Here is a 21967-nt window from a genome sequence, read left to right on the forward strand (position 1 = left end):
ACAGTAACCTTGATGTGAGATTTTATCTATATGTTACACAGATGACAAGAACTCCACAGAGCCTGAGAAAACAGGGCCATCTGCCCCAATTAAAACTTTCCTTTATGGGTACCATCAAGTTAAGCATCAAATTGCTCCATGTCCTAAAAGAATCGCGATCTTCACAATCAACCTATATATAAATCCACCTATTGGCAAATTTTCTAGATTAACAGTGCACCCAGCATCACGTAGGTATAAATCAGAGCCAGACTGAAATACAAGGTGTGCTGCTGAAATCTGCCTTTGACATGACAGCCACGCTAATATTATTAGATATTTATTTTTGAAGATGTGTTGCACTATAAAATTCGGTTTTGTGATCGGCTTCAAGCTGATGTGTAATCTTTGCTGTGCATTGCTACTGCTGTCACTTTGAAGAAAGTGACTGTTACCATGGTAGGATTTTACTGGAGCCTGAACAGATCATTGAATAAAAGGATGAAAGGAACTAAAATAAAGGGTGAAATGCATGGAAACCCAGTGTTTTCTTTAGCGTGATAAAGACCTGCTTAGTTAGTGAAACAGTTGATATACTTACTCTGAAAAGCAAATTATGTAGAAGTCTAGAATGAAAATAGGTTCCTGTGCTTTTCAGGAACAGATTTAACCCTAGACTCCAAGCTACAGAGGTAGTATGAACATCAGTCCTGTCTCTTATTTCTGAACGAGAGAAAAAGAGAAAGAATTCAGCAGCCAATTACTGCTCTTTATAGTTAATATTAGTGTAGTGCTTTGCATCAGGACCTGGACTGTATCCAGTATGCTACATGCAAAACGTATTTCATGCCCCAAAGGCTTTATAATTTCAATACAAAATAAGAGACAGTAAGCAGACACAGAAAAAGGGAGGTGGGGGAGTACAACATAAATAAGACAGAGGTAGTTTTGTGCGCCAGACATTAGTATCAATATACCAATAGCCTAACCACAGATAATTACTGTCATCATATATTTGAAGCGTAATTGGAAGAAGACAATGAGGTACAAATTGCTCTTCATTAAAAATCCACATAACTAAGCACAATATGGAAGAAGGCATTAAGAAACTTGTTTGAAAAAAATAATGAGCAATTCATTCCTCGTGGACTGAGCAAAGGTAGGAGTCAAAATCTTTACAGTTAATGAAAAATGGAACACTAAGTCAGAAAGGAGAAAAAAAAAAAACCAAACCTTGGAAATTTAACCAAAGTTTTGTCTGATGCTGCAAAAAAGGAACATCAAGTGAACAGAATAAGAAAGGGTGATGTCAAGAGCGGCAGAAAAAAGTAATCTTCCATTTTTTCTGAAAGAATAGAAAAGAGGCAAAACATATTCTGTGAATACCAGGAAGATGACTATCAGAGTTAACTGTAGCATAAAATAATGATGGTTTGGACAACCATTTTGGCAAAGTGGTCGAAATAAGAGACCATATAAAAGTCACCATGCAGAACAAGTCAGCACCATTTAGCTAATCACTTGCGCGCACAGCCCAAGAACCCTACCTGAAGAAGACACCAGCTTTCTGGCTTGAATAACAGGAAAGACTTACATCCCATTGGGTTGAAAAAGAAAGTGGACTAAATCACAGAATCACAGAATGGTCAGGGTTGGAAGGGACCTCTGGAGATCATCTAGTCCAACCCCCCTGCCAGAGCAGGGTCACCTACAGCAGTTGCACAGGACAGTGTCCAGGTGGGGTTTGGAATGGACAGTGTGGGAGCCTCCCCCACCTCTCTGGACAGCCTGTGCCAGTGCTCCACTACCCTCAAAGTAAAGAAGTTCTTCCTCATGTTTACATGGAACTTCCTATGTTCAAGTTTGTGCCCGTTACCTCTTGTCCTGTCACTGGGCACCACTGGATACAGACTGTTCCCATCCCCCTGGCACCCTCCCTTTAAGTATTTATAAGTATTGGTAAGATCCCCCCTCAGTCTTCTTTCCTCTAGACTAAAAATACCCAAGTCCCTCAGCCTAAAGATGAACAGCTGTGCAGAAAGATTGATATAATCATCTTAGTGATTAATAATAATGATTAATACAATCTTAGCCATCTTCAGAGAGAGCTTGAAGTGATGGCTCTAGAGCAACAGGAAAACTTTAGAGGACAGACACAATCTTGGGTCAGGAGAAGATTGTCTAGAGTGGCAAAGTAATTTTGCAAAATGTCAACCCTGAAACAAAAATCATGCAAGTGAAATGTCTGTGTATTACTTAACATGTGATGCCCTGGATTTTTGACTAAAGCTTTTACATGATATAAGCAAAGTGGCATAAAAATGTCTGTTTGCAGTGCTCACCCCAATATATTGCTCAGAAGAATTAGATATTAAGGAAAAGAATGGGGAGTTGACATGGTGAACAAGACCATGAGCATGTTAGCTGTTTTTCTGGGGGAGTTGGTTTCGTTTTGTTAGAGAGAACAAAGACTTCTCCTCTGCTCTCTAGCAGTTTTCTGTATATGAGGTAGGCAGGATTTGCTCTGAATGAAGAGGGATCCCAGTGGCTTGTTCATACAGGAAAAATAATACTGAGGACAAGATTTAAAGCTTTACACAATCATCTACTGATGAGTTTCGCACATCAGGACAATAAACTCTGGTCCAGTATGACACAGAAAACATACACCAGGCCTAAACATGGCAAATTAGCAGCACATTTGTCTAAATGAAAAAAGTCCAAAAACCAGATAACACGCAACCAAATGTAACTGGTTACTATCATATAAGGATTTAAAACTTTGCTTCAGATTAGGAATCAAAAAATCTGTGGCTCTGGTTTGGTAATTTGAGGCAAAAAGAAAAAAATTCAATTTGGACAAAGAACAGTATGTAGTTTCCACCCTTTTCCCAGAGATTTGGTACAAGTAATACAGTGCATTTATGAAAAACAAATTAATTAAACAAGAAAGTATCTCGCTACCATTACCAGAGCTGCTAACAAGCACTGGAAATGGAAGAGCAATAACTATAACAAAACCTAGAGCTGACGGACACAGACCAAGAAGGGACAACTCTTCTGATGTTCTCATCAATGCGGTGAGGGATTCGGGAAATAAGCATTCAAGGATGTTCACGTTGTGAAACCAAGAAAATGCACTTTGGATCTTGTCCTGCTGGAGAATAACTTACAGACACTACACACTGAAAGAGTCTCCTTTGCAGAAAATAAGATAACAGGAGCGCTCAGTTCTGAGGGAAACGTTTCTTCACAAGAAACTCAGTATTTAAATCAAACAAACGTTTAACTGGGAACAAACTTCTTTAGGATCAGTTAATATCCTTATTTGATGCACATGCTAACTGAAAGAAACAACTATACATCAAGGTAGTTTGTAGTTAAACACTCACTCTCTCTCTTTTCTAGTCTACCTATAGATAGATTGTGTGAAAAACAAGGCTTTGAACACAGACCTGCAGACACTGTAAATCCAGGGTGGATGTGACACTGGCATGCCTGCTCATCCTCCAATCCTGCCTTTTATATTCAGCACATGAGCTCGGAAAATAGTCCACCTATATAAATAATGGACTGAACAGCCTCTGCTAGCAAAATAAACAAAAAACCAAATGCCCTCCACCCTAAGGCATGAGGGCAAAAGTGTATCTGTAATAGGACACAGAGAGTCAAATAAATGCACAGAAAGTTAACTGACTTGTTTTATATTTCCAGTCCCTCCATCTTGCTATGTGCTCTGTTCCCACAAAACCGCTTTCTCCCCAATTTCTTGTCTGTGTTTACCACCCACCATGAACACTATTTCCTGCCTTTTCTAAGTGTCCTGGTTTGAGGTAAAACAGAACCAATTTTGGTCAGTAACTTTGCTTCTTAGCTGGGCCTCTCTAACTACTGAAATCAACAGCATATTGTGCAGACAATGATCTCTCTCTCAGAGTGACAAGACCTATGTTTATAGCTGATGCCCAGCCATGGTATGCAGAGAGGCTCTTGCTTATACTTATTGCTATAACACCCAGGGACAGCTAACTTTGTTATTTGCCCCGTTGGAGGGTCAGAAGCAGAAAAGTGCAGTGGGGTCCCACCTGAGGGGAGGAGCAGACAGGGCAGGTGACCCCAAACTGACCAACAGGGTATTCCATCCCATCTGCCTCATGCTCAGTATAAAGGCTGAGGGATCAAAGGGTCAGCCCTCTTTCTTCAATGGCCGACGTCTGAGGAAGACTGTTCGTCTGCCTGCGATCCCGATCCTGAATGCAGATCCGGAATCCAGTTCCCATCCGTCACTGAGTCCAGCCTGGGACTGCCCCAGTGCCAGCCGGTGTCGTGATTGTCATCTCAGGAGCTTGATAGGGTTTTGTATATATTTCATTATTTCTTTTTTATTTTATTATTAGTATTTCATTTAAGTAGTTTATTTCCTTCTAAACTATTAAGTCTCTTTTTCCTCCTCTGCCTCTCTCTTTGAAGAGGGGTAGAGGGGAGCATCTGTCGCTCCCATTTGGGGTACCCCAGGTCCCCAGTAGCCGATTTGGCCTAAACCACGACATTAAGCATTTATTAGCCTCTTTCCTAGTTATTCTTCAAACTTAGCACTCTTTACTCTCACCTTTTCCCCACCTTGTTACTTTTTTTTGGTGTTTAAGCGGTGCAGAACAACTCAAATATCATGCCATAAAGAAAACTCTTCATTAGCTCTGTTAGAAAGAGATCCAGACTGGATCACTAGTAACTGAAAAGGACTCAAACTGACAAGGATACACTTCTCTTGCAATGCTGCGATCAAAGCTTCATTGTGGGTTTTTGCCAATCTCACATCATACTGGTAAAACTTCACATTATTAACATTTTTTTTTTCCTCAGGCATTTAGTGTGTATTACATTCCTTAGTAGCTGTATATTTTCATAGCTGTCAGGCAACAAGATTTCTCCCAAATTAGATACCAGGAAAAGTTTAACTTCGATAATAGGTTAGTATACTGACTCTCAGGCAAGAATGAGCTGAAGTAATTTTGGGCTTTAGACACAGCCTTTGAAAAGGCTCATACACATGACACTATCAGAGCCAACAATGATTCCTATATCCCAACCATAGCCCAAGCTAAATAGGGCTAATTTTGCAATTTTTAGGCTTAAAATCGTGAGCTGAATCCCGATTCACACTGGGATTGGTTATTGCTATGTTGTTAAAGTGTTTTCTTTTACAAAATCATTCCTATGAAGAAAAAAAATGAAGTTTCCAAAGTCAGAACTCTAATTTTGTTCTTCTCAACACCCAATTCAGGAGCTGGGGGCTTTGATCAGACAATCTCATCTTGATTTCACCTCTGTTATAATGTGTACTCATGATTTAAGATACTTGCAGTAAGACTATATGCAACTCAGAATAATAATTTAATAGAAGAACACCTCAAACGTGGTATCCTTTCTGCCTTGTGACTTAGTAGAAGACAATTTTAAAAATATGCCAGTTAAATATAGCTAATACACTGGACATCTTGCAATACGCTGAAAAGGACTTATGGATAAAAACAAGAGTTTGTTTCTGCAGGCAAAAGTCTTGCATTAACCTGAAACACTACAAGTACTGCACACCGAAGGGATGTGAGCACGCAGATTAGGGGAAGTGCTAAAGCAGGAAGATCGCAGCATTACTGATAGACATTCACGTATAATTTTAAGGATCAAGCATAAATGGCACTTTTATGGGTGAAAAGTAAGGAAGAGAACAGCTGTGGGAGAAAGTTCCAGGGAGGAAATGGGAGAAAAAGATAGCAACAACATAGTGTAACATTTATAGCAAAAAATACTTTTAAAACATTCTAATAATTTAGGATTTAGAAGAAATTTCTTGGTGCAAATATAGAAATAGGAAGGCAACTTGCAAGGGCTAGCTAAAAATGAGATATGAAGGTAAGAACTGATGAAAAAATGGGTAATGTATGTCCTTAGAGAAAAAGAAAAAACCCAACATAACAGCATAAAAATCAGAACAACTACAATAAATGTTGTTAAGGAAAAAAATGGAACCAAGCTGCTAAGCAAGGACTCAGTGAGGCCATTAAAGAACAAGAGTGGAAATTCAGTGACAGATGATCCTGATATATTGCTGACACCCTGAATGAATTTTTTGTCTCACAATCCACAAGAGAAGCTGAAGGTCATAGAAGAAAGTGTAGAATAAATTTTCCAGTAGGAAAGTGAAATATGAACATGTCTTAAGATCACTTCAAGGTTAACAATTAGGAATTCAGCATAATTAAAAGCTGACAAAGTCATACGTACAAATGAGTGATATCCCACAGAAAGCAACCCAGTATTGAAGAAAAAAGAAAAGCTGACATTTCTGAATAGGAGAGGATTACAGTCACGCTAATAACATTTAAAGTCTTCCTTCCCTCAAATTAAAAATGGGTGCAGCTTTAATTCTGAGGCAATCTTCTCGTGGGAAGACAAGAACTGGAAACTAACTACAGCTGTGTAACAGATCAAACAGAATTTGATAAAACATTAATTTATATAGAAAAATAAAAGAGAAAAAATTAAAAGAGAAATAAACATCATCATCTCCAACCCCACCTTGGTCCTTGAAGCCCACTAAAGGTAACTAAGTAGTCAGTCAGCTGTCGGTAGGTGCACTGTCACCTGATCCTCCCCTGGGAAATCACAGATCTGAACACTTCTGCACGCACAAAGTGAAAAGTCACCGAGGCTACCAGAGAAAGAAATGAGTAGGCATCAAGTACCCGTTAACAGAGGAACGGTGCTTTGAACATCAAAGTAAGGCATTACTAAAATCCAGTGTAAACAGAGGTAGCACAAGTTCACTCACTTGAGGTGTACTCAAATTCTTCACTGATTTTGCTTCTGTTCAACTTCCAGTTAGGGGAAAAAAAGGCATTTTATATTAACAATACTCGGGGGGGAGAGAGGGGAATAAAAAAAAAAAAAAAAGCAGAAAAGAGATTCCATGCTCTGAGAATACAATATTTGATTTGATATAGGAGTGGAGCTTGTAACAGTTTGACTTCAGAACACTGAGAATCACTGATATATACAACGCAAGGGAAAAAGAAGTGATCAACGCTTAGCAGCTTGTAAACTCAAATCCTAGAAACATGGATTAAAGAGAGAGGGAGAAAATTAATTTGGGATATAAACATTTACTTACAAAAAGCTGCCAGCAAATTCAGATGGGCTAACAAGGAAGACGATACGATTTAAGATGAATCAGACATTGATCAAATTTAATACTTGGAGAAGGAAGACTCACTGAATTTTTTAAATTATGCGTTTTTTAAATTTAACATTCAAATAATCAAAACATAGTTTCTCCTTGGCAGCTGCTACTTCAACAGTCACTTCTTCCTAGGCTTTTAGTAGAAAGGCCTCAAAAGATACATTTTTAAGGGAAGAACAGGTTTCAATAATATTAACAGACAGCACAGACAAACACCAAGGACTAATACTGTATTCAACCCTTAAACAGGCCACACGTACAGCTCAGCGTGCATGTTGGCAGTGACTCTACTGTTAAAGTTGTTTTGAAACTTGCACATAAAGAGGACTAAAATGTCTCTTCTCTATAATGACTGAATTAAGTTTCCAAAGTTGGATCTGTTATTCTTCAAAGAACCCAAAAACTCTTACACGGTTTCTAATCAAAATACCTGTTAAGTATTGCAAAGGTAGATCTCAAAATGCTTTGTCTTAAAATTCTGCCTTATCTCCCTGACATTCGGATGGCAGGTTTAGGAATTATCCAAATACTGCATTCACAGACTACAGAGCTCCCACTTCTGTGGAGCTCTCACAAATTCAACATCCACAACACTACAAAAAATACTGCACTCAAAAGTTAGTTCTAGCTCTCAGAATAATCAGAGTTTTGGTTCATTCAAATAAAAGGAGTGAGTTAAACTCTTCAGGAATTAAAGACTTTGTACTTTGCTTTCCTCACCTATCAACCACATTGAGCAGAGAGAGACATTGACTGAATGAACAGAATGCGAAAGGGGACAAGCAGAGAGGTATGATGAAACAGGAGGAACAAGTGGAGCTTGGAGAACACTGTGAGGAGAAACATAAAATGTCATAACAAAGTTAGCAGACACCTGTGAGGAAGAAATCCTGGGCAAAAGGCTTGATGTTTGCACTCAACAGCCACCTCAAGTTGAAAATTATTTCCTTTTAATTGCTAATTTCGTATATCTTACCTTACTTAATTTCTAAAGTGCTTTAGTAATACTGTAAATATTTTTAGCTAAAACTGCGCAGTACTAAACTTCAAGAAAAATATATATACATTAAAGTTACTTCTGCCAATATCTTATAAGGTTTGTCTCATCTTAAGAGGAATAATATTGCCTACCACAAATTATGTCACTTAATTATCAGTTGAATCCACCGTCTTCCTGAAATTAACAACCAATTATACGTGGTTTTTTGATATTGATCTCGATCTTCTGGTCTTGCACAATTTCTCTGGTGACAACAAAATTAACTACAGATCTTTTCAATGAACTACAACTCAACTGAATTTTTCTTCATTTATCTCAAATGTGGGTGGCCACACTGACTTTTGTCTCACATAAACAACTGCTGTAAGGAACACCCACAATATTATTCTCTGCAGATCACTTGTGGTGCACCCCCTATTAGAAAGGCAGCGTGAACACAGACGGAGTAGAATTTTCGTATGTCGCCAGGGTACGTGACTTTAGGACTCCGCACAGCCCTGTAACTTCAGCCACAGGACACCACCGCAAAGACTAACGACAATGGTTCATCTTTGGGTATGATCCCACAGCACTACAGTTGCAGAGCACATTTCTGCACAAGCAACGCCCTTCCATACTCTTCTGTACCTGGATGAACGCTGTGCCAAGGACCTCCTGATTCTTTCAGGTGACAATGGGACTAACCGCCCCCCACCCTCAATGCAGATGTGTTATTTTAAAAAGCCTGAAAATGCCTGCTAGAAAAAAAGCTTTGTTTTCTCTCACACACATATATATGTACATTATACATGTGTATTTAGTGACTCATATCTTAGATACTCGCAAAAATGTATGCATTTTTATATGTATAAACATATATGCGTATATATGTATAAACATGTATGTGTGTGTGTGCATATAAACTTACATACACAGAACACGTAGTCAAAAATTAGTTTAGGAAGAATTCTATACATCTCTCACACTCATTCAAAATTTAGCCATTGCTAAATATTTATTTCACAGTAAATATATGAAAATGAAATATAGCTTTTTTGGAGAAAAAAGAGCTCTTACCTGCTTTACCACTGTGACAGTGCCAGGTGCCATGGTAACTACAGAAGCAACTGCAGTAGCATCATGGGTTTCCGAACCCAACTCAATGATTTGCTGCAGGATGTTTACAGCTGTTGGATCAAGTCTTTCACCTTATCAGAAAGACAGTAACCATAAGATTGTTATAGTAAAACAGCTCTAAGGGTATGTGAATCTAAGTGCTACAGGCACTCTTTCCCCTCCTGTCTTTAACCTGACTCACAGCGCTGTTTATAAATTTAAAATAGCTCAATAACGTGACACTTTAATAATAGATCTATGGCAGGAATGTGTTCGCAAAACAATTTTGCCCGAGGAATGCATGAATCAGCAAGTGAAGCCACACTGCTCATTTTTATGCTTCTTTTAAAAGAGATCTAAAAGAATACACTGAATAAACAAACAATAGATACAACTCACAGCACTACCTGTAAATTAGGAAGCTGCAAGACTTTACAAATCCAAATGCGTGTCTGCCAGCCATTCAGCTTAAACAGGACCTGAACTCTATACCTATAACCACAACAGCTATTTGGTGTATTACAAACCTGTGTTTACCATCTGTCTGGCCATCTGCCTACCCCTCAACCTTAAACAAGTACTGTTATCACTAACATGCTGAAGGGAAAAATTCATTGCTGAGAGAGCTTGTGCCTACCATTTTATAAGCACGGGATCAGAACACTTTTACCAATTTTTTTTTTTTTTTTTAATCCTCTTGATGTGTGTAGCCCTGCCAAAGGACAGGCAAGTTTATAAAAGCACCCCATACACAACTGTACTCTCTCTTCTCCTGAAGCATGAAAAGGAAAGATTTGGAAGCTGGAGGTTTTTGTTAAGCAGGAATATGAATTCCCCTTCTGTGGCCCACCATTCCCACACACCCAGGGTCAGCATGAGAGTTAGGTCGGAAAGGGAAAGAAACTCTCAGGGTCATGTCAAAGCTGCCTTATATTTGCTGTAATCGCTGTTGGAGCTAGGAAAGAGACAGGAAATCGAATAAAGCTCATCTCTTAACCCCAAACCCTTTCAAACTGAGCTTGATACTGTGCAATGGGGATCTACGTCAGGTAATTTCGTTTTAAACGGAAAGTAGTTATATTTTGTTATCTACATAAGAAACAACCTTATATGAGTACTGAAAAAAGTTTGTTTGCTTTAGGGTTTTTTTTCTATATAACTGCCTTTAGGCAAGATACAACTGGTTTTCATACCTAGAAGGAATATGCCAGAAGAGTATCCAAAGTTGGATACACTAAAGCAAATAATTCTACTTTGAAAATTACAGCCTCATGCTTAAACCCAAAAACGTTACGTACAGCACATGCAATGATCACGTTTATTTTAACTGAAATATATAAAAGCTTAAGAAAAGTTCTCGAGAGGTTTTTACTCATTCAGAATTCCCAGTCATTAAAATAAAATAATACACAGAAGTTGTCAGTAACATAATTTAATTGCAACATGCTTGGAAATTCCATTAAAAATGGGAGGTTTTGAAATGTACTTGTATTATGAACTATAAAGACCACAGAGGTAAACAATTGTAAAATGTCTGGTAACCAATGCATTTATTTACATATATAAAAACAAGATATATGAACACCTAGTCTAGTCTCTGATGTTTTAAAACCCTCAGAAACGTGAACATTTTTTCTCTTCTTCCAGCTTTTGTTATTTTCCACTTAGCAATCATGACCTAATCCAACTCTTCTTCCTCAATCCGATACAGAATGGCTTACTTTCTGTTGTGTATCATCAAAATTAAGTTTGTTAGTACTGTCTTGGGAACATGGTAAATGAGCTATTCCACTGTGTCACTTCTGCAGGCTGGCTGACTTAAGCAGGGAGAAAAATAATAGCTAGAGAATTGCCATTAGATACACACCATCTACTCTGCCAAGATAGCTGATTTTGCAATATATTTAATAATACAGGCAGGAAATTCCACACACCTAATAATAAAGTGCAAAACAGAGTGTGGTAAGTATTAATGACTTAAGGATACAGAAATTCATAAAGAATGCTCATTTGTCATTATTTATCCTCAAAGAAAAATATAACCCCCCAGAAGTAAGTTCTAAATGAAAATTTTCATCATTTTTAATAGTCTCATAGGAGATCATGTACTGCCTAGTATATTCAAAAGACTTAGATATTTAGGAAAAAAAAGATGTATTTTGTGTTCTAACCTAAAAAAGGTAACTTACCATTCTCAGAAGTATATCTAAGGTTCTGCAATGCAGCTACTGCAGCTTGAGTGCCTTGAACATCTTCTCCAGACTCCGTAATATGGAGATATTGAGTGGATGCTTCTTCAGAAACTTCAGCCGTTAGCTTGAAAACAAAACCCAGCCAACGCATGAATAATCTCACTCTCATGTAACTCTTGTAAACAAGAGTTACAGAAATATTGGGTGAAACAGAATTCAAGAAGAACATTACATGGGAGTCAGGATATCATCCCATAGGTTTTTTTTCTAGATTCTACTTTACAAGCTGTTTCAAACATGCTAAATTATATTAACTTCATTTTTGTTGCAGTTATTTTAGAATTAACAGCAGACTTTTGTTGTATCAGGTTCTAGTATTGACCTTTTGGGCAAAATTAGTTTATGATGTATGTCCTTGAAGATCTGGTAAAAAGCCTCTGAAGTTTGAAAATGGCATTTTGCTTTAGAAAAATTATCCTTTCTATGACTATGTTTTTTCAAGACAAGCTGTCAACATGTATTCCTGCTCTGATGGGACTTCTTTATTTATAGCCATTTCAACAACAGAGACATGTTTGTGTCTTAGACGTCCTCTTATTTTTTCAGGTTTAGGCATCTACTGGGAGAGTGTACAGAGAATCATTTGTGAAATGCATGTGGATATAAGACTTTGAAGGGCTAAATTTTAAAATGCTTGCACTGTCTTCTTTGAATAACTGACCATACAGAACCAACTTTGATATTTTTCAATGTCTTAGCATTCTGCCTGTGGATACTCAAAAACTGTTGAACAAGAACTGCAGGATGGCTGTTCCAAATCAGGTATTAGGTTTATAATGGGGTCTAGACTGCCTGAAATTTAGCAGAACAGCTCTTATACTGTGAAGGTCAGCCAACTGCAGTTGACTCGGCTTTTTCCTCTCGTTGGACACCAATAGCCTACTCAGGCAATGGAAAAGACACAGCTTGCTAACTGTAAATTTTTACATAAAAGTGCTTAGATAGTTCTTTGTTTTTCCCATAGCTTCTGCATCTACAGTCAGCCCTGCTCTGTAAGAGAAACAGTTTTCATTTTAAAACAAATAGCTACACATATGACAATAGAGGAAAACTCGAAAGGGTAAGCCCTCTCAAGGTAGCTGCCCTAATCCAACCCAAACCGAGAAAATTCAGGTTGTTGGTTTCTTTTGCTTCCTTCATTAATTCAATATAAGCTTGCAGCTTTGCACAACCTGCACCTAACACCAGTGACTATTTGGTATATTAAAAAAAATGCAGAAAATTTTTCAATTTCACATTTTTTAGCTAAAAATTTCACCCCTTCTGCTGCAAATACAGGACTAGAGCCTTAAAATGCAGAAGTAAGCAGTTACAATGGTGTTAATCCTACCAGATATTAAAGCAGTCAAGCTTAACAGTCACAGCAATGTATGCATTCAAAATGGAGATGAGATCACATGACCTCTCGATCTTGTATAAGGGCAAGAACACATTTATGAATACTTCTTATTCTTACCTTTTCTCCCACAAATTTTTTAAGATTTTTCAAATTTTTTAAAAAAGCTATGGCAACTTAGCTTTACCTCCCACTTGGTCTCCCCATCGTGTTCCACTAGCTTCATTCCATGCTTGTTTTTAAGATGTCTGTTGAATTCCCATTTTGTACCGTACACAAAGCTGCAAACAGGACACTTAATTCCACCTACAAGGAAACACAAAAAAATCCCTTGAGTTATTTTCATATAAATTGCCCCTCTACTCTGCTTTGGTGGGACCCCAGCTGGAGTACTGCGTCCAGCTCTGGAGCCCTCAGCACAGGAAAGACATGGACCTGTTGGAGCGGGTCCAGAGGAGGCCACAAAAATGATCAGAGGGCTGGAGCACCTCTCCTTTGAGGAGAGGCTGAGAGAGTTGGGATTGTTCAGCCTGGAGAAGAGAAGGCTCTGGGGAGACCTTATTGCGGCCTTCCAGTACTTAAAGGGATCTACAGGAAACATGGGGACAAACTTTTTAGCAGGGCCTGTTGTGATAGCACAGGGGTTTAAACTAAAACAGGGTAGATTTAGACCAGACACGAGGAAGAATTTTTTTTCAACGAGGGTGGTGAAACACTGGCCCAGGTTGCCCAGAGAGGTCGTAGATGCCCCATCCCTGGAAACATTCAAGGTCAGGTTGGACGGGGCTCTGAGCAACCTGATTGAGTTGAAGATGTCCCTGCTCATGGCAGGGGGGTTGGACTAGATCACTTTTAATGGCCCCTTCCAGCCCAAACCATTTTTTCAAGGCAGTGAAGACCATTTAATTTGACCCCATCTCAATGAAGCCACATAACTGTAATTTAAAAGGGCTTCCTTTAGCCATGGGTCCAACATGAAAAAAAAGGGGGGAAAATTAAGTATTTGAACTTTCACAGTGCTTAAAGGGCAATTTGGGATAATGGTAATGGGAGGAGTCTGGAACAACTCACATATCTGGGAAGGTATCCCAATCCTGCTTCCCTGCCTGCATGCCTCCCTGCAGGGGATGTGAAGTTGCCGGAATGCTGTTCCCATCTTTCCCTCCTTCTACACCTCTATCCCTGGGGAACCCCTACCACAGACCAATTAGAAAGAAAGAGCAGGAAGAGACAAATATTTGCATTAGTCTGAGATACAGCATTATTTCTGCAATTAGGTCCACGTAAGAAGCATTGGTTTCATCTCTAAAGGAGGTAGATGTTAAGGGATATAGTCAAACTATAACAGAGAACATAAGTTGTAAAGTAAGTAACAACTTATCTACTGGGTAAGAACTTGTGCTTGCTTTACTAACAAAAGCCATTCTAGCAGTGGTACGTACATTAAAGAGGGAAAAGTTTTTTCAAGGAATGACAACACACTAAGGTGGACCACTCCACCCTGTCTTTTCCCTTGGCCACAAAAAAATACTGCAAACCTAGGGGATGCTTCAGCCTGTGCAGAATCATTCCCACAGTCACAATTCTGTTTGAAATCCAAGTTGCGTAGCACCAATGAAGACTAGTCATAGTTTCCAAGTAGAATTTTTTTCAACTCTGAGGGTGTCTATGACATGTTCTGCTTTAGGCCCACCATAAACAAAGCCTAGCACGTTTTAAGTAATTCTGAACAAATGCTTTTGCCCTGTAAATACTCCTTTATTTGAAATCATAGAGTTACTCAGAGACTATTTTTAATGCCTACTCCATTACATATCACTGCAGCTTCAAATGTAAACTGTATGCATAGTCCAGAAATCTACAAGACAAGTCTCTTGCAAGCTTCAGCTTTAAATGCCAACTCCCTGTTGTCGTCAGGACACAATGCAAAACCATAGTCCGCTGTAAGCTTTCAGTAAGTGCTGGGATACTTTTTAAGTGCTTATAAATAACACTGAGATCTTAATATTTAACATACAGTTAGTGACAGTATAGACATACTGATAATTTTTTTTAAAATGTATCTTCTCCAAGACAGCTGTTTTAGTTTTCTCAAGTTTCAAACAAACATTAAGTTTTTTGGCATGTTATTAAAGCCAACCAGGGAGAGTTAACAATGTAATGTCATCTTCCCCCAACTATCTTTGCTTTTGAGAGTTCCTACTGTTTACGTTAACATACAAAACTGTAAACCTCAGTTTTCTGCCTATCTATACAAAATGATGCATAGCCTGAATTTAGCACAATGTTTACTGCCTGGGTATGCAGCATTACAGGTAAAAAACTGAGCATGACGAAATCATAAGCATCCAATTTTCTACACTAGATTAAACAGCTTTTACTTCTTTTTCTTATGAAAGCCATTTGGCCAAATGTCAGATCTCAGTTGCTTATAATTATGTAAATAAGTATTCCCCCCCCCCCCCGCTATTGACTAAAGCAGAACAAAAATAATCTGCAGATGATAAATTGTTGCATTAGGTGACCAGAACTCACTCTAACAAATCTAATGGCTAGGGAAGGGCGTTATGCCACTTTAGCAACTATGCCACCAGATGGCTGTCTCCACATTATCATGGCAAACGACTCTTACCCATCACGCTCAAATGCTTCATATACACTCTCATAAGCTGGTTACAAGACAAGTCCTCCTTGCATATAGTCTTATATGAATGAGGTGATTAGAAAAAGGATTCCATTTTACAGTAATGGAAACCTACTATATATTCTACCGGGCGAAAAAGAAAGAAACTTTTTATTTTGATAAAACAGAATATAACTACACCCAGTCACTAGGGTTTTTCACTGACATTATTCCTATACGATTTCCCCTCTTTGCTCTCAATCTATTTTAAGTCTTCACCAAACTTCACTGTTATAGCAGATGTTCAATACTCCATCTCTAGACAAAACTAAAATAGTTTCCCCATTAAGGGAAACGCAAAAGTTCACAAAAGCAAAATACCTTTGCTCAGATTAGGACAAAGATATTATCAGTCACAGAAAATTAAATTAAACATTGATTTCACACCAACCTGTAGTATTAGCAAAAACATGCTGCTGGGAAAGAGAGGACACTTTTCCACATTACTTTAATTTATCCGGTGTATTGTTATAATAGTTTCAATATCAAAGCTGTAGCTTTGCTTATTATTACTTTAACTAAAGAACAAATAATGGAAGCATAGAATGAAACTGGTAATATCTAACTCCACGTCACAGACTTGATATGAAAGCTCAGGAAAATTAATTCTGGACCATTCTTTAAAGTAATGGGTAACATACAAAGTAAATGAATTACACACCTTATCTATTTTCAATACCAAAGGTGATGTTTGCAACACAGTAACACACACATATTATACAGCTCTACAACTTTTTTCCATCATGGCATTGATACATGCTCTCCAAACAATTTATTTATTGGCCTAAAATCTCCATAAGACAACTATTATTTTATGTTAAAAGAACTTATGTGGTATAATAGAACATAGAGGCCACACCTGGATCATCATGCATGTACTGCACAAGTTTGCTGCAAAAACACAAATAGAAAATCCATCTCCCAGAGAGTGCTGAAATACGTAAACAAAACAATGGATGGTAGGGAATATCAGTGAAGAGAAAAGAAACTATTTCTGGAAAAAAATTATGTGACTTGCTCAGCACAAAGCAAATGAAACTAAAAAAGGAAGCTATCAGATAAGCAAGTAGGCAGCGTATCACAAAAAAACTAGTAACGCATATGTTACTCTTGTCCCCTATGCAGAATACATAAAATTCTTACAGTATTTATTTTCCTTTATTACTTTAAAATACTAAAATAAACATCTGATCATAGATGTCTGCTTAAACAAACAAACCAACCAACCAAAAAAAAACCCGAAACCCAAGCATTTTTCTGATCCTGGCTGATCCTAATTTCTAGTATAGGCACAGAAATTAAATACTGCTGTCTGTCCCTGGCAATGCAGTTGCTCAAATGAGCATGTTCCCTCTCCTGTTCTATGAATCATTCATTTATTTATAAACTCATTCTAGGAATCTTGAGTAGAGTCCAGCAGTCTACATTCATGTGAATATTTCCAATTAAGATTATTTGCAATGTCTGCAATGCAGTCAAAAACCAGGTGAGAGTGGAGAAGAAAAGATGAGCAAGTGTGAGGCAATTCACCCTGGGCTCCGCAGGTACCTTAGAACAAGCAGAATACAAAAAGACTAATAGCTATAGACAGCTTTTATTAGGCATTAATTTTTTTTTAGTTTCCCTTCTCACTTTTTTTCCAAACCCTTCACTTGCTGGTTCTCCTGCCTTTCCCTTTTTTGTCCATAGTCCTTTAATTTCAAAGGACTTGTTTAATATCAAGTTTGATGGGTCTTCTTCCCTTATATGAATACATGAATAATTTTCCAAAATTGCTTTTCAGATCTATGAATACGGTAAATTGAAACTTTGATAGAGGCTAGTCAGGCAGCAAGTTGCAGCTGCTGGCCCAAGCAGCTTAGAAACATATACTTTGTCATACTGCATAATACGTCCACAATGATCTGTTTGTGCTGTGTGACGCAGATACAGAAGATTTTCCGATTCCAAAATCAGGAAAATTTTTATTAACTTCAATAGGACTCACGTTTATCAACTCCAAATGCAAATCCTAATTAACTTAAGTCTCCCACAAGGAACATTTTCTTCTTCCCCAGTGAGATACCAAAACATTGAGAAAAACTGATGTTTCTACAGTGTGATAAGAAACCTGCAGGTCTCCTGATTTTATTTTGAGCCCACGTATAAGATCCATATGATGTGTCATATAGCAAGAAACAGTGGCGAAGGAGGTCGCATGTGGGAAAAACGCACCTACTAACATGGCTTTCCTCACGGCAGAGTCCTAATAAGAGGTCCTGACTTCACAGCTACTACATGGATTTGAAGCCCTTTACTGTTCTAGAACTCCACACAGCAGGTGAACACGCGGAAAGCAGGCGCAGCACTAGCGGTAGCACAGGAAATGTAAATGCTGTGTAAGGAAAGGAAGAGAAGGAATGATGCGAACTCAGAGATGGGAAGAATAAATACAATAGTTCAGTCGAAAGGGACCTATGATAACCATCTCATCCAACTGCCTGACCACTTCAGGGCTGACTAAAAGTTAAAGCACGTTATTGTCCAAATACACTGACAGACCTGGGACATCGACCACCCCTCTAAGCAGCCTGTTGCAGTGTTTGACCCCCCCCCCTCTTGGTAAAGAAATGCTTCCTAATGCGAAGCCTGAATCTCCCCTGATGCAGCTTTGAATGATTCCCACCTGTCCTATCACTGGATCCCAGTGAGAAGAGCTCAGGACCTCCCTCTCCACTTCCGCTCCTCGGGAAGCTGTAGGGAGCAATGAAGTTGCCCTCAGCCTCCTCTTCTCCAAACTAGACAAGCCTCAAGTCCTTAGTTATTCCTCATAGGACGTGCCTTCTAGCCCTTTCACCAGGTTTGTTGCCCTTCTCTGGATGCATTCAAGGACCTCCACATCCTTCTTAAATGGTGGGGCCCAGAACTTCATAGTTCTCAAGGTGAGGCTGCACCAATGCTGAATACAGAGGGACAATCACCAGCTGGTCATGCTGTGTTTGATGTCCCTCAGGATGGGGTTTGTCCCCTCTGCTGCCAGGGCACACTGCTGGCTCCTGCTGAGCCTGCTGTCAGCCAGCACCCCACATCCCTTTCTGCAGCACTGCTCTCCAGCCTCTCCTCTCCCAGTTTATACTTGTGCCCAGTATCACTCTGTCCCAGGTGCAGAATCCGGCATTTGGACTTGTTAAGATTTCACCCCATTAATCATTGCCCAGTGCTCCAACGTGGCGAGCAAAGCATGTCCATTATTAATTAAATTAAAGGCTATTCTCTCTCATCTCACTCTAATGTCTTCATTGTAAGATTATTCCTGCATTCTTAACAACTTTACAGTTTTTTTTGTTTGAGTGGTAAATAATTCTTTTCAGAAGTGCATTCATCTGGCTCCCAAAGGGGAAGGAAGACTTAATTAGCATATGATTAACTTCATTTGTGCAAAACATTATAAATATGATCCTTAATTTCACATTAACGGAATTCAGTCTCAGGTACCTATTTTTAAGAATGGCTATGGACAAATAATTCCTCGCAGTGCTCAGATTTTTGGAAAGTTAAACAAAGCTCCCCATAGTACACAGTTCTTCCTGCTCCAGCATGACTAGAGAATAGAGGCTTTGAGTACTGACTAACTATATGTCACCTCTTTAAAACAAACGCAGGTTCTGCGACAACTTTCACTGCCTGTGAAAATTGTAAAATTCTACTATACATTCCGGCCCTGAAATTTATAGAAAAAGATCTAGTTTTTAAATTATTTCTGGTCTTCTAACAAAAAGGAAACAAAGAAATGTCACATAAAATTAACACAGGCTCAAACCCCTTAATGTAATTATACATTTCTCCATTACAGTGCAAGTTTAAGGGAGAGTCTCATCCTCTAATTTGACTGTCTGTGTGTCATGATTTCAGTATTAAAAATTAATGTCTTCAATAGAAAAAGGTTCTGCGTTAGATGAAAAATTTGGAAATACTATTTAGAAATAATGTCATCTTAGAAGAACAATATTTAATTCATTATCTAATACAACAGCATTATTTTGGTCTCTTCTTCAGCAAAACCAGAACTTTTGAAGATCCCAAAAAGATACTACAAAAAGGCTGGTAGTTTCTATTAAAAAAAAAAAAAAAAAAAACAACCGAAAAACAGTCGCTAAAATGATCAGAAACAAAGTAAGAAACTCAAATCTACCACGCATTAAAATATTTTCAACACTATTTAATATTTGATTTGTCTTTCTCCTCTTCTTCCTCACTTCCCACCCCGCGAGGCACTAGAACTGAAGAAGCTTTACACCCAAAAAGGCATCTGACTGCAAAGTCAATAGTTTGCTCTGGTTCATCTTCCCAGTGTGCAACAGCAGAACTACGAATGGGAGTCAGACACCTTTGGTAGCACCCGGCCCCTGCAAGGAAGGAGCTGCAATTTGTGACACCGGCATCGTGCAGAAATAAAGCAATTAGTGGCACTGACCATCTTTTCAGAAGGATAAAGGACTTCAGCTGGGATGAAATTTATCAACAAAACCAACAATAGCCAGGAATATAACTTTTTATGCTTATATATAGAGTGGTAAAAACTACTACAATCTGATTCTCACTTCCCCCGGTATTCCATTAGTTCTTATACTTAATCTTGAATTTTCAATCCTCCCGAAATCCTTGTTGCCTTTAATTAGTTTATCTGTGACAGCAATTGCTCTAATTGACCAGGTGTCTATACCTAATTAGTTTTATTTATCTTTGTGAGGTATGACTATAGTTTTACACAGACAGCAGTAAGAAGCAGTTGTTCTAGGCCGAATGAGATATTTAGGATCCTAAAACAGAAACATGATGTAGAGAAATGCAGGCCTGGTACAACGGTCTCAAGACGCAGGAGTCGGCACAGAGGAGGGCAGGCATGGTGGGATAAGAAGTGGGGTGCAAGCATAGCATTAAAGAACCCACAGCTATAAACAACTCAGAACTGATCAATTAAAAATATGCAAATCCAGAGCTGGATAAACCCAGTTTTAGGGACAACATAAATAGTATTTAACATGAAGAGCACCATAAGCAGTAATTTTGGATTTAATCTGCAGCTACAGACCAGAGAAAAGTGTAAATGTGTGTAAGCAAACATGTAACAATGGCCCCAACTAGAGGGGGAGAGGAAGATCAGAGACTCATAGAATCATTTAGGCTGGAAAAGACACTTAAGATCATCAAGTCCAACTGTAAACATAACACTGCCAAAACCACCACTAAACCATGTCCCTCAGCACCATGTCTACCCGTCTTTTAAATACCTCCAGGGATGGTGCCTCCACCACTTCCCTGGGCAGCCTGTTCCAATGCTTTATAACCCTTTCGGTGAAGAATTTTTTCCTAATATCCATCCTAAACCTCCCCTGGCATAACTTGAGGCCATTTCGTCTTGTCCAATCACTTGCGGCTTGGGAGAAGAGAGTGACCCCCACCTCCCTACAACTCCCTTTCAGGTAGTTGTAGAGAGTGATAAGGTCTCCCCTCAGCCTCCTTTTCTCCAGACTAAACAACCCCAGTTCCCTCAGCCGCTCCCCATAAGACTTGCACTCTAGACCCTTCACAGGTTTGTTGCTCTTCTTTAGACATCAAGATGAACATCGTATTTCTCCCAGCGAAGCACTCCAGATGCTGACAACTTACTGAAACTCCCATCCCAGAGCCAACACCAGAGGGAAACCACCCATCTTAGGACTCAGAGAAACAGTGAAGGGTGACCACAACACCAGGAAAAGGAGTAGAACTAAGAAGTGCGTGCGTTATCAATTTAATTGTAATTGAGACTTCCGTATATAACTACTCTATTTTATTAACTTTTTTAAAAAATAACAATTAGATCTAGACTAATGGTGACTCTTGAACCAGATTGTTAAGATTTCCATGATACTAACAATAAGTTGTTGGCGTTACTTACACAGATAAAGTGTGCTTCCTTTGCCCATAAAGAAGATTCTGAGCATAACAATTTGTAACCTGTTTTACCTGTATTCTCTTTCCCCCCCCCCCATTTTTCTAGTGGGGGAATAATTTGCTGCCATTTACTCTTCAGTCTCTTTCCTTCCATTCGCTTAACCTTACCTTTAGTTCAACCTTGCAAAATTGTCATAGAAATTTATCAGTAGAACAATAGATATTTATCATTCATTTCAACACATAGTGACACTTTACTTACAAAAGGCAACAAACAAGTGAAAAAGATAAATGCATGCAACCATGAATAGCACAGGCAAGGTACATCAAAACTTTGGTTCATCTACCCTTAGAAACCAAGAACAAAGGACACTGAATGAACGCTAAAAGGTGGCCACTTCAGAATTACTAAAAAGTAATAATGATGTATCACATCACACCCAGCAAACTGAGGAACACCTATGCA

General features: G+C 38.6%; 1 protein-coding gene across 3 annotated transcripts in view; it reads right to left on the minus strand.

Annotated features, from left to right (window-relative positions):
- ZFAT (zinc finger and AT hook domain containing) overlaps window positions 1–21967 on the minus strand; it is a 78921-nt gene that overhangs the window by 6505 nt on the left and 50449 nt on the right. For 2 of the 3 annotated variants that reach the window (XM_009882897.1, XM_009882889.1), the window contains 3 exons: window positions 13090–13208; window positions 11504–11630; window positions 9276–9406 (listed from right to left, as the gene is read on the minus strand). In XM_009882897.1, coding sequence (XP_009881199.1) covers window positions 9276–9406; window positions 11504–11630; window positions 13090–13208 — 377 coding nt within the window. The remainder of the gene's footprint in view (window positions 1–9275; window positions 9407–11503; window positions 11631–13089; window positions 13209–21967) is intronic. The other variant, XM_009882905.1, reaches the window with a different exon arrangement.

Source organism: Charadrius vociferus, unplaced genomic scaffold, assembly GCF_000708025.1.
Source record: "Charadrius vociferus isolate BGI_N301 unplaced genomic scaffold, ASM70802v2 scaffold360, whole genome shotgun sequence".
Lineage (NCBI taxonomy): Eukaryota > Metazoa > Chordata > Aves > Charadriiformes > Charadriidae > Charadrius > Charadrius vociferus.